The sequence below is a fragment of the Triticum aestivum genome, chromosome 1D, assembly GCF_018294505.1.
Source record: "Triticum aestivum cultivar Chinese Spring chromosome 1D, IWGSC CS RefSeq v2.1, whole genome shotgun sequence".
NCBI classification, from domain to species: Eukaryota; Viridiplantae; Streptophyta; class Magnoliopsida; order Poales; family Poaceae; genus Triticum; species Triticum aestivum.
In genome coordinates this window covers 121,948,893-121,962,349 of record NC_057796.1, presented here as the reverse complement: position 1 = coordinate 121,962,349, position 13,457 = coordinate 121,948,893, and the positions used below count along the sequence as shown (strand labels likewise).

General features: G+C 41.6%; 1 protein-coding gene across 1 annotated transcript; it reads left to right on the top strand.

Annotated features, from left to right (window-relative positions):
* Positions 1-8,899: 8,899 nt before the first annotated feature.
* LOC123180701 (FK506-binding protein 5) lies at positions 8,900-12,771 on the top strand. The gene is made up of 3 exons (XM_044592814.1): positions 8,900-9,586; positions 11,784-12,036; positions 12,233-12,771. The coding sequence occupies exons 1-3, from the start codon at positions 9,263-9,265 to the stop codon at positions 12,595-12,597; spliced, it is 942 nt and encodes a 313-aa protein (XP_044448749.1). The 5' UTR covers positions 8,900-9,262; the 3' UTR covers positions 12,598-12,771.
* The last annotated feature ends 686 nt before the right edge of the window (positions 12,772-13,457 follow it).

The window sequence follows — 13,457 nt, the reverse complement described above, 5'->3', positions numbered from 1 at the left end:
GCATACTAGTGACACTCTGTTTGTCTATGTATTCACACAAGTATTATGTTTCCGGTTAATACAATTCTAGCATGAATAATAAACATTTATCATGATATAAGGAAATAAATAATAACTTTATTATTGCCTCTAGGGCATATTTTCTTCAGCAAGTTGATCACCAAAACATACATCAAGTGGATCACGTGATATCCCATTGTCACCACAGATAAGCACGACAAGACATACATCAAGTGTTCTCAAATCCTTAAAGACTCAATCCGATAAGATAACTTCAAAGGGAAAACTCAATCCATTACAAGAGAGTTGAGGGGGAGAAACATCATAAGATCCAATTATAATAGCAAAGCTCGCGATACATCAAGATCGTACCACCTCAAGAACACGAGAGAGAGAGAGAGAGAGAGATCAAACACATAGCTACTGGTACATACCCTCAGCCCCGAGGGTGAACTCTCTCTCCTCGTCATGGAGAGCGCCGGGATGATGAAGATGGCCACCGGTGAGGGTTCCCCCCTCCGGCAGGGTGCCGGAACAGGGTCCCGATTGGTTTTTGGTGGCTATAGAGGCTTGCGGCGGTGGAACTCCCGATCTATTCTGTTCCCCGGTGGTTTTAGGGTATATGGATATATATATAGGCGAAAGAAGTCGGTCAGGGAAGCCACGAGGGCCCCACGAGGGTGGAGGGCGCGCCCAGGGGGGTGGGCGCGCCCCCTGCCTCGTGCCTTCCTCGTTGCTTCCCTTACGTACACTCCAAGTCTTCTTGATTGCTTCCGTTCCAAAAATAACTCTCTCGAAGGTTTCATTCTGTTTGGACTCCGTTTGATATTCCTTTTCTGCGAAACACTGAAACAAGGAGAAAAACAGAAACTGGCAATGGGCTCTGGGTTAATAAGTTAGTCCCAAAAATAATATAAAAGTGCATAGTAAAGCCCATTAAACATCCAAGATGGATAATATAATAACATGAATACTTCATAAATTATAGATTCGTTGGAGACGTATCAGCATCCCCAAGCTTAATTCCTGCTCGTCCTCGAGTAGGTAAATGATAAAAGAAATAATTTATGAAGTGTGAATGCTAGCAGGTGCACAAGTTTGATCAATGATAATTTCAATCACCTTTTCTAGCATCATGATATGTCATAACAGTAGCTCAACTCATAGAACTTTTCATGATCAAGTAACAAACTATTCACATGTTAAAGTATAGATCATAAACTTTCTTGAAAACTAACAAACCGTGTTATTAGTCATCAAACAATTACAATTCATCTTATTTTCAGGAAGAGTATATGTCAGAGCTTTAATTCCGCAAACTTCACATACTCAACTATCATTTAGTCTTCCATGATTGCTACCACTCAAAGCATATTTTTAGAACAAATAGTATTCATCGAACACAGAGAAAGATAGGGGCTTAATGTTTCGCCTCCCAACCTTTTACCTCAAGGGTAATGTCAACAATAATAATTCATGCTCAAATATATTTGAATGGCCATAGATGCTTAGATCTTTCCATCACATGATGCTTGCCAACTAAAGAGTAGGTTGGAATGAAAAGGAATACTACTGACTCTTGCATAAAAGTAAAAGATAGGCCCTTCACAGAGGGAAGCAGGGATTTGCAGAGGTGCGAGAGCTCGAAGCTAAAACAGAGATGAAAATAATTTTGAGAGGTATGCTTTCATTGTCAACATAACGACCAAGAGTTCCCAATATCTTCCATACTACATACATTATAGGCGGTTCCCACGCAGAAAGGTAAAGTTTTTACTCCCCCTCCACCAACATTCACACTCCACGGCTTGTCCGAAACAACGGGTGCCTTCCAACTATCAACATTCCTGGGGGAGTTTTGTTTAAATTATTTGTGAATTTGTTTTTGATCTTTTGATCATAGGACTGGGCATCCCAGTTACCAGCCATTTTCTCGTGAATGATGAGCAGAGTCCACTCGTCGTGAGAATAACCCACCTAGCATGGAAGATGCTGACAGCCCCTAGTCGCTACATGAGCGATTCGGGCATACAGAACAGATTATTATTTGAAGATTTAGAGTTTGGCACATGCAAATTTACTTAGAACGGCAGGTAAATACCGCATATAGGTAGATATGGTGGACACTCATGGAATATACTTGGTTCAAGGGATTTGGATGCACAAGCAGTATTCCCCGCTTAGTACAGATATTTTGGCTAGCAAAGGATTCTAAATAGCAAGCACCACATGTTAGAGGATCCATAACAATATAACTTCTATACAAATACACCCAAGCATAACTCATTATGTTGTCTTCCTTGTCCAACTTCAACTAATTTGCTCAGGTTTGAAAATAATTAATGGGGCTCACAATCATAGAAGATGTCCAAGATAGTATATTTATATGTGAAATCTCTCTTCCGTCAATATTCTTTCATGAATTGTTCAAGTGACCAATACAATGTTTGCTAACCTTCAATAAATTTACCACCTCTACTTCTTATATGTGAAGGCATTACTCCCCATGGGAAAGGCATATGAAACATATATAATTTTATATTTATGACATTCAAATCATTCAACCATTTACCCATAGGATATAAGTGAAGCACACGAGTAAATGACAAACTACTCCAAAAAGATATAAGTGAAGATCAATGAGTAGTTAAATAATTATGTAGCTATGTGAAGACTCTCTAACATTTAAGAATTTCAGATCTTGGTATTTTATTCAAACAGCAAAAAAAATAAAATAAAATGACGCTCCAAGCAAAACACATATCATGTGGTGAATAAAAATATAGCTCCAAGTAAAGTTACCGATGAACGAAGACGAAAGAGGGGATGCCATCCGGGGCATCCCCAAGCTTAGGCTCTTGGTTGTCCTTGAATATTACCTTGGGGTGCCTTGGGCATCCCCAAGCTTAGGCTCTTTCCACTCCTTATTCCATAGTCCATCGAATCTTTACCCAAAACTTGAAAACTTCACAACACAAAACTTAACAGAAGATCTCGTGACCTCCATTAGCGAAAGAAAACAAAACACCACTTAGGTACTGTTATGAACTCATTCTAAATTCATATTGATGTAATATCTACTGTATTCCAACTTCTCTATGGTTCATACCCTCCAATACTACTCATAAATTCATCAAAATAAGCAAACAACACATAGAAAACAAAATCTGTCAAAAACAGAACAGTCTGTAGTAATCTGTAACTAACGCAAACTTCTTGAACTCAAACAATTCTACAAAAATAGGACGACCTAGATAATTTGATTATTGATCTTCTGCAATTGGAATCATTATTTTGTCACGTTCTGGTGATTTTAAACAATTGTTTTCGTTAACAGAAAGTTTCTGGAATTTTCAGCAAGATCAAATAACTATCATCCAAGAAGATCCTATAGGTATTACTTGGCACAAACACTAATTAAAACATAAAACCACTTCTAACCAGAGGCTATATGATTTATTTATTACTAAACAGGAGCAAAAAGCAAGGAACAAAAATAAAATTGGGTTGCCTCCCAACAAGCGCTAACCTTTAACGCCCCTAGCTAGGCATGACGATTTCAATGATGCTCACCTAAAAGATAAGAATTGAAACATAAAGAGAGCATCATGAAACACATGGCAAGCACATTTAAGTCTAACCCACTTCCTATGCATAGGGATTTTGTGAGCAAACAACTTATGGGAACAATAATCAACTAGCATAGGAAGGCAAAACAAGCATAACTTTAAAACTTTAAGCACATAGAGAGGAAACTTGATATTATTGCAATATGTAGAAGCATATGTTCCTCTCCCATAATAACTTTCAGTAGCATCATGAATGAATTCAACAATATAACCAGCACATAAAGCATTCTTTTCATGATCTACTTGCATAGAAATTTTATTACTCTCCACATAAGCAAATTTGTTCTCATGAATAATAGTGGGAGCAAACTCAACAAAATAACTATCATGTGAAGCATAATCCAATTGAAAATTAAAATCATGATGACAAGTTTCATGGTTATCTTTATTCTTTATAGCATATGTGTCATCACAATAATCATCATAAATAGGAGGCATGCTTTCATCATAATAAATTTGCTCATCAAAACTTGGGGGACAAAAAATATCATCTTCATCAAACATAGCTTCCCCAAGCTTGTGGCTTTGCATATCATTAGCATCATGGGTATTCAAGGAATTCATACTAACAACATTGCAATCATGCTCATCATTCAAAAATTTAGTGCCAAACATTTTAATGCATTCTTCCTCTAGCAATTGAGCACAATTATCGGAATCCTTATTTTCACTGAAGACATTAAAAAGATGAAGCATATGAGGCAACCTTAATTCCATTTTTTTGTAGTTTTCTTTTATAGACTAAACTAGTGATAAAATAAGAAACTAAAAGATTCAATTGCAAGATCTAAAGATATACCTTCAAGCACTAACCTCCCTGGCAACGGCGCCAGAAAAGAGCTTGATGTCTACTACGCAACCTTCTCCTTGTAGACATTGTTGGGCCTCCAAGTGCAGAGGTTTGTAGGACAGTAGCAAATTTCCCTCAAGTGGATGACCTAAGGTTTATCAATCCGTGGGAGGTGTAGGATGAAGATGGTCTCTCTCAAACAACCCTGCAACCGGATAACAAAGAGTCTCTTGTGTCCCCAACACACCCAATACAATGGTAAATTGTATAGGTGCACTAGTTCGGCGAAGAGATGGTGATACAAGTGCAATATGGATGGTAGATATAGGTTTTTGTAATCTGAAAATATAAAAACAGCAAGGTAACTAATGATAAAAGTGAGCACAAATGGTATTGCAATGCTAGGAAACAAGGCCTAGGGTTCATACTTTCACTAGTGCAAGTTCTCTCAACAATAATAACATAGTCGGATCATATAACTATCCCTCAACATGCAACAAAGAGTCACTCAAAAGTCACTAATAGCGGAGAACAAACGAAGAGATTATGGTAGGGTACGAAACCACCTCAAAGTTATCCTTTCTGATCGATCTATTCAAGAGTCCGTAGTAAAATAACATGAAGCTATTGTTTCCGTTTGATCTATCATAGAGTTCGTACTAGAATAACACCTTAAGACACAAATCAACCAAAACCCTAATGTCACCTAGATACTCCAATGTCACCTCAAGTATCCGTGGGTATGATTATACGATATGCATCACACAATCTCAGATTCATCTATTCAAACCAACACAAAGTACTTCAAAGAGTGCCCCAAAGTTTCTACCGGAGAGTCAAGACGAAAACGTGTGCCAACCCCTATGCATAGGTTCATGGGCGGAACCCGCAAGTTGATCACCAAAACATACATCAAGTGGATCACGTAATATCCCATTGTCACCACAGATAAGCACGGCAAGACATACATCAAGTGTTCTTAAATCCTTAAAGACTCAATCCGATAAGATAACTTCAAAGGCAAAACTCAATCCATTGCAAGAGAGTAGAGGGGGAGAAACATCATAAGATTCAATTATAATAGCAAAGCTCGCGATACATCAAGATCGTACCACCTCAAGAACACGAGAGAGAGAGAGAGATCAAACACATAGCTACTGGTACATACCCTCAGCCCCGAGGGTGAACTACTCCCTCCTTGTCATGGAGAGCGCCGGGATGATGAAGATGGCCACCGGTGAGGGTTCCCCCCTCCGGCAGGGTGCCGGAACAGGGTCCCGATTGGTTTTTGGTGGCTACAGAGGCTTGCGGCGGCGGAACTCCCGATCTATTCTGTTCCCCGGTGGTTTTAGGGTATATGGATATATATATATAGGCAAAAGAAGTCGGTCAGGGAAGCCACGAGGGCCCCACGACGGTGGAGGGCGCACCCAGGGGGGTGGGCGCGCCCCCTGCCTCGTGCCTTCCTCATTGCTTCCCTTACGTACACTCCAAGTCTTCTGGATTGCTTCCGTTCCAAAAGTAATTCTCCCGAAGGTTTCATTCCGTTTGGACTCCGTTTGATATTCCTTTTCTGCGAAACACTGAAACAAGGAGAAAAACAGAAACTGGCACTCGGCTCTGGGTTAATAAGTTAGTCCAAAAAATAATATAAAAGTGCATAGTAAAGCCCATTAAACATCCAAGATGGATAATATAATAGCATGAATACTTCATAAATTATAGATACGTTGGAGACGTATCATCAAGTTGCTTGAAATTCATGATCTGGGTTTAAGGGAAATAATTTTTGCTGGAGGAAAATACTTAGTGATAAAAGCATCTTTGCACTTGTTCCAAGAATCGATACTATTGCGAGGCAAAGAAGAGAACCAAAATTTTGCAGAATCACGCAAAAAGAACGGAAATAATTTCATCTTGACCACATCATTATCCACATCTTTTTTCTTTTGCATATCGCATAATTCCATGAAGGTATTAATATGGGACGCGACATCCTCATTAGGAGTACCAGAAAATTGGTCTTTCATAACAAGATTCAGCAAAGCGGTATTAATATCACAAGTCTCCGCACTAGTGGTGGGAGGAGCAACGGGAGTGCCAATAAAATCATTGTTGTTGGTAGTTGAGAAGTCACATAATTTGGTGTTCTCTTGAGTCATGATGACCACACAACAAGATTGCACTAAAAAAACAGATCCGGCAAGAAAACGCCTAACGGAAAAAGAGAGGAGAATAAAACGGCAATTTTTTGTGAAGTGGGGGAAAGAAAAACGAGAGGCAAATGGCAAATAATGTAAATTGCAAGGAGATGAGATTTGTGATTAGGAACCTGGTTATGTTGAAGATCCTTCCCGGCAACGGCGCTAGAAATTGTGCGTGGCCGGGAGACTATCTTGACTTGATCCTCCCCGGCAACGGCGCTAGAAATTCTTCTTAATGGTAGCTAGAACTACGTCGGTATTTCCCCGGAGAGGGAGGGATGATGTAGCACAACGACAGTAGAGTATTTGCCTCAGTTATGAAACCAAGGTATCGAACCAGTAGGAGAACCAAGCAACACAACGTAAACATCACTTGCACACAAATAACAACACCTCGCAACCCGACGTGTTAAAGGGGTTGTCAATCCCTTTCGGGTAACGGCGCCAGAAATTGGCAAGCGGACGTGAGATAAATTGTAGTAGATTGACAGATCGAACGCCAAATAAAATAAATAAAGATAAAATGCAGGAAGGTATTTTTGTATTTTTGGTTTAATAGATCTGAATAAAAATGCAAAGGAAAAGTAGATCGCAAGCAAATATATGAGAAAGAAGACCCGGGGGCCGTAGGTTTCACTAGTGGCTTCTCTCGAGAAAAATAACAAACGGTGGGTAAACAAATTACTGTTGGGCAATTGATAGAACTTCAAATAATTATGACGATATCCAGGCAATGATCATTACATAGGCATCACGTTCAAGATTAGTAGATCGACTCCTGCCTACATCTACTACTATTACACCACACATCGACCGCTATCCAACATGCATCTAGTGTATTAAGTTCATGAAAAAACGGAGTAATGCAATAAGAACGATGACATGATGTAGACAAGATCCGTTTATCTATATGGCGGTAGATATAGATCCCGTCATTTTATCGTTATTAGCAACGATACATACGTGTCGTTTCCCCTTCTGTCACTGGGATCGAGCACCGTAAGATCGAACCCACTACCGGGCACCTCTCCCCATTGCAAGATAAATAGATCAAGTTGGCCAAATAAAACCCAAATATCGGAGAAGAAATACGAGGCTATACGAGATCATGCATATAAGAGATCAAAGAAACTCAAATAACTTTCATGGATATAAAAAGATATGACTGATCATAAACTCAAAGTTCATCAGATCCCAACAAACACACCGCAAAAGAGTTACATCATATGGATCTCCAAGAGACCATTGTATTGAGAATTCAGCGAGAGAGAGAGAGAAAGCCATCTAGCTACTAACTACGGACCCGAAGGTCTACAAAGAACTACTCACGCATCATCGGAGAGGCACCAATGGAAGTGGTGAACCCTTCCGTAATGGTGTCTAGATTGGATCTGGTGGTTCTGGACTCTGCGGCGGCTGGATGAATATTTCGACGCTTGTTCTAGGGTTTCTGGAATATTGTGGTATTTATGGAGCAAAGAGGCGGTCCGGAGGCCACCCGAGGTGGGCACAACCCACCAGGGCGCGCCCTGGTGGGTTGTACCCCCCTCGGGGCACCCCCAGGTGCAACCAGGGCCCATTGCCTTTCTTCTGGCCCTTAAAAAATCGTCGGAGTTTCGTGGCATTTGGACTTCGTTTGATATTGATTTCCTGCGATGTAAAAAACATGGAAAAAATAACAACTGGCACTTGGCACTATGTCAATAGGTTAGTACAAAAAAAAATATAAAATAACTATAAAATGATTATAAAACATTCAAGATTGATAATAAAACAACATGGAATAATAAAAAATTATAGATACGTTGGAGACGTATCAGTAGCCGAGCATGCTATCTACTCTCGATTTTGCACGTGGAGCCAACAACCCAGAAGGAGGAAGCGGAGTAAAGAATTTGAATGAGTGAAGGGGATCCAAACGCTCTAAGAGATAACTCATTGTAGACATTTTAGCAGGTTGATGCCTCCTGGTGAACTTAATATCTGTCAACAGTCCGACCAACCCTCCGACGGCTCAGATCTCCACCGTGGCCTTTCGATGCTGGATAGAAAGTGTGCCGGAAGGGGATCCGGCTTGCTTGCTCCCTCCCATGTTTTCATCCGTGCTCCCACTTCATCCTACGATTATGTTTTGCTTTATCTTATTTCAATCAAATCAAGGCACGTGCGCGGGAGCATGAATAGGAGCACGCGCGGGGCGCAGGTCCGCCGGAAGTAAGGGCACGTGTCGGCTGCAAGATCCAGGTTCCCGTTCAACTCCAGATAAGAGTACGATACGATCCGAGGTGTACTACCATCTGCCGTGGCGAAAGCGAAACGCAGCGAGAGGCGTAGAGTAGCACGCACGCCGCCGCCGCCGCCGCCCTCTTCGTCTTCTCCACTGCTAACCCAACAGACGACGGAACCCAAATCGCGCAAATTCCAATCCGGCCTCCAACAAGCAAACCCGCGGAAGCTCTGCCCGTCGGCGTGTCTCCTTGGTTCCTCGCGCCCGATTCTCCCCGATCCGAATCAAGCAAGCGCGGCCGCGTGCCCCGCCTGCGCCTTGCCGCAGATCGGGGAGTTCAGAGAACCCCAGGTAGCGCTGAGGCAAGACCAAATCGGCAGCGGTTGCGGTTGTTGTTGCGGGTGACGGTGAGATGGCCGGGGGAGGGAACAGGAAAGGGTCTGGCGCCGAGGAGCTGAGGATCGGCAGCGGCAACGTGTTCGCGGCGCTCGAGACGCTCAAGAAGAAGAAGAAGAAGCCGGCGGCGGCCGAGAAGAAGCAGGCGCCGGTGGTGGAAAAGCCGGAGGTGTTCTGGGCGCCCGCGCCGCTCACGGCCAAGTCCTGGGCCGACGTTGAGGACGATGACGATGATGACTACTTCGCCGCCACCGCGCCGCTGTGCCCCGTCCGGGAGGCCCAGGGGGACGACGCTGATGCCGGCCATGAGGACGACAAGGAGCATTCTGCCCTTGAACAGGTCCACCTCGCTTCTCCCACTGCTCGCTTGTGTCCCCTTCTTTATATTCTTATATGCATGTTTAGTTGTTTGCATATGTGCTGTTTCTGGACTACAACGATTGAGCTACACCTCACTATTGCAAGGCTCTCCTCATGTGCCGGTTTGTTTGTGTTCTGTATGCATGGCATGATGTAATGCCGTGGGAACAAGTGGTATTGGGGACTTCAGGATAGAAATTCCCACCATGAGCCAATTTTTGTCTGCCGTCTTGGCGGCATCAATAAACTCTGCGGCGTCACGCCATGCATTCATAGGGCAGCACGTGGACGGTTGACTGCTATGGACAATTTATCGTTGCATGAAAATGTGATTTGTCAATTTTTTCCGTTACCGGAATGTTTTGAGATCTTTGGCACGCTCTATTTATGAAGGCTCAAATTTGCTGTTCACGAGGTAGCCAATTTAGGTAATGTTGTTGCACGGGTATTTGATGTGTGAGGATATGGCGATATGTAACTAGAATTAGTTTATTTATGGAGTACTTGATATTGGTGGCACCGATAGTATAATGCTTGCTGACCTAGTCTGTAGAAATTAATCTGGTTATAGCTTTGTGACGCAAGCTAATTTGTGCCTATGGAATCGGGAAGAACAATAATGCAAATAATTAAGTGAAAAAATGTCCTGATTACAATAAGATAACTGATTACAACTTACTAGCGGCCCATCTTGTAGAATATTTATGTTAGACTAATAGTCTTTGGGCAATCAGGTCTAAGTTAAAGATAGATTTGGATGTGTGAGGATTTACCTGGCATAATTAGCACGGAATCACCTGCCTACATTTGATGTATGCCTTCAGCAGACAAACTATAATGCAAATAATTAAGTGGGACAAAACTACTCCCTCTGTAAACTTTTATAAGACGTTTTAGGTCACTATTACAGAGGTAGTATGTTGTAAAAGTGAACTACTAATGGCCCATATCAAACAATACTGATGTCAGTCCCTTGTGTAATCAGCTGGAATCTACATATATATTTGGATGGTGGCATTACTACCACTTGCCTGTTTGGGTATGTGCCATGGAAGCGTTTTTGGGCAAGTGTGATTTTTTGATGGATAAGAAATGTCTGGCCATAGTTATTCTAGGGTTCTAGCTCAAACTGATACATTTATTTTCTTTCCAGATTTGGTCTTATTTATTCTCATTTTATTTACTCCAGAAATCTAGCTGGTGTTCTGCCTTCCGTTGAATCAAAGGAAACAGGGTGGGAAAAAAACCCTGTAAGCGACTGTCACTCACGGGTGTGAAACAATGCCGTCAGCCAGGGCGTTTTTTTTCCTTTAGCATTTCCTTCTGGTTTTGGGTCCAACCAATGATAAAAAGGAAGTGCTTAAGCTTGTGCCTAGGTGCTAGGTGTTAGCAGAATGCCTGACCTTAAGCTTAGTGTGCTTACGCAATATATGCACTGGGCAGAGGCAAATCTAGGAATTTATGCCCAGCGCTTTTTTTCCCGGACCCTGTGCAAGCGGGAGCTACATGCACCGGGCTGCCCCCCTTTTATCTTGGGTCTAATCAAGGATATCTTTCATCCTAGCCCACAACGGTCCAGTACCCAGCCTGGGGCTTGGCAAATTCCCTGCTCTGCCTGACTCAATTGTGACATGGGACCACTTGTACACAATGTTGACTTGGTGCTGTGAACAGCATCCTGCATCTTTATTTAAGTTTTAATTCTGTTGAGTTCTACACAACTGGATTTTTGTTGTATAAGATATTATGTTGACTTCTAGAATATTCCGAGTATCATAAGAAGTGACTTTACTGGGCCTCTGGAAAAACCTGAATTTGAGGTCACGTTGTTGTGATCTGTGAGCAATTCCTACTACCTGAACAGAAAAAGTGCTTCAATTGATCTGTTTTATTTAGCTTTCTCCATATCTTGCGGTGTTAGCTTTAGATTCTAGGTTTCATGATGAATGAAATTGGGAGTGCTGCTCCTACATTCTAGAAAAGCTTTAGATTTCAGGTCAAATTTAGTGGGACCACACAAAACATCCACTACTCTAAATATAGTATGTGCCCTTTATATTTTGTACTCCCTCTGTCCCAAAATATAAGAACGTTTTTGACACTAAACGTTCTTATATTATGGGACGGAGGGAGTAGTATTAAGGGTTAACTCTCCATATGCCAACTGCACACTGCAGGAAATTGAGAGTGAAGATGATAGCCTTGATGATGAGGTTGATGCCGCTGCTGAGGATGAACATGAAGCAGGAGATGCTGTCCCTTCTGAGCTGTCTGTTCAGAAAGCTGTAGCTCCACTAGTACCTCCTAAAGAAACGGAAAGACAGCTATCCAAGGAGTTAAAGAAAAAGGAGTTGGAAGAGCTTGATGCTGTATTGGCTGAGTTGGGAATTTCACATGAATCAAGTAATGCTACTCAAGATGAAACAAATGGTAAGTTAAAATATCTTCTTCTCGCCATTAAATAATTCCAGAAGAAACATCCTCTGAAACCGAGCTTACCTAGATATGTCTTTATATCGGTAATTTTTGCGCTGTTCAAATTTTGTGACTTCTCTTGTAAGGCCTGAAGATGGTGATTCTGAAAGTTTATTAAGCATTGTGTTCACATGTTGAGCATATTGTGCAGACAAGGAAGGTATGGGTCAGGCTGCTGATGGAGGGAAAAAGGAAGATGCATCCGCTCCTCTGGAGAGTAAGACCTCCAAGAAGAAGAAAGCTAAGAAAGACAAGTCCTCAAAGGAGGCAGAAGAAACACTGGATCAGAACAATGTGGTCGACGATGCTGCTGGTGCGGAACCTGATGAAGATGTTGCTTCAGTGGATGTCAAGGAGCGCATAAAGAAGGTAGCATCAATGAAGAAAAAGAAGTCGAGCAAAGAGATGGACGCAGCAGCAAAGATTGCAGCATCTGAGGCGGCCGCTAGGAGAGCAAAGCTTGCGGCAGCAAAGAAGAAAGACAAGAACCACTATAATCAGCAGCCCGTGCGGTGAATTACTGCTCAGATTATGCAATTCCTTAGATACTGTGTGCCTCCGCTAGGAGGAGGCCACCGTCTGGTGCGCATCTTGGAATTCTCTATAGATGGACTTGTGGTGTACTGAGCTCTGAATTGTTCATCACAGAAACCCTTTTGAATACATGGTAAATGTGGATATTTCGTACTATATGTTTTGTTTTGAGTTAAATACACCGGAGGTGCCTAAACTTGTCCTGCACAGTTAGTTTGGTGCCTAAAGTTGCAAAATACATAAAATTAGTGCCCAAATTTGTTCAGTCGTGCAAATACGGTGCCTCTTTCCGTATTCAAACATACGCCCAAACATACGCCCTGCCCACGTGAAGTTCCAGCATTGCAGTGGCCCACATGTAAGTGGATACGTGCAGGGAGGAATTATTTTACAGAAACATCCCTTATATTTTATTTAATCATGTAGGGAAGTCCTCAAATACAGTGTATGCTAGAGAGAAATAACATGAAAAAAGATCTCCATGACTGTGTTTAGAACCTGCACCTCCAGGTTACCAAACGTCCCGATCTGCCCACGTGGGCAAACTATCCGGTATGTACAAGTAATAGCTAGAAAATTATGTAGACCAATTCCACGTGTTGCTTTGCAATTTTTCTGATGCGTAATCTACCGGTTTTATTTTTTATTTTTTTCTCCAAGTTCCTGTTTAGTTTTATGACACGCAAATTTCCCATATAAAAAATACAATAATTATCGATATGCAGTTACTATTTATTTTTATTTTTTTCATTGTGTACTTTGAAGAGGTAAAATTAACTTTTTCAAAAATATATGTGGATTTAAAAGTTTCAAAAAATATTTAAGATTATTCTGTAAATTTA

Bases quoted from the DNA above. Each gene is read 5' to 3' on its own strand.
- LOC123180701 (XM_044592814.1), top strand. From the start codon at position 9,263: ATGGCCGGGGGAGGGAACAGGAAAGGGTCTGGCGCCGAGGAGCTGAGG. The intron at 9,587-11,783 runs GTCCACCTCGCT...TGCACACTGCAG, and splicing joins AGCATTCTGCCCTTGAACAG to GAAATTGAGAGTGAAGATGA. The intron at 12,037-12,232 runs GTAAGTTAAAAT...CATATTGTGCAG, and splicing joins TACTCAAGATGAAACAAATG to ACAAGGAAGGTATGGGTCAG.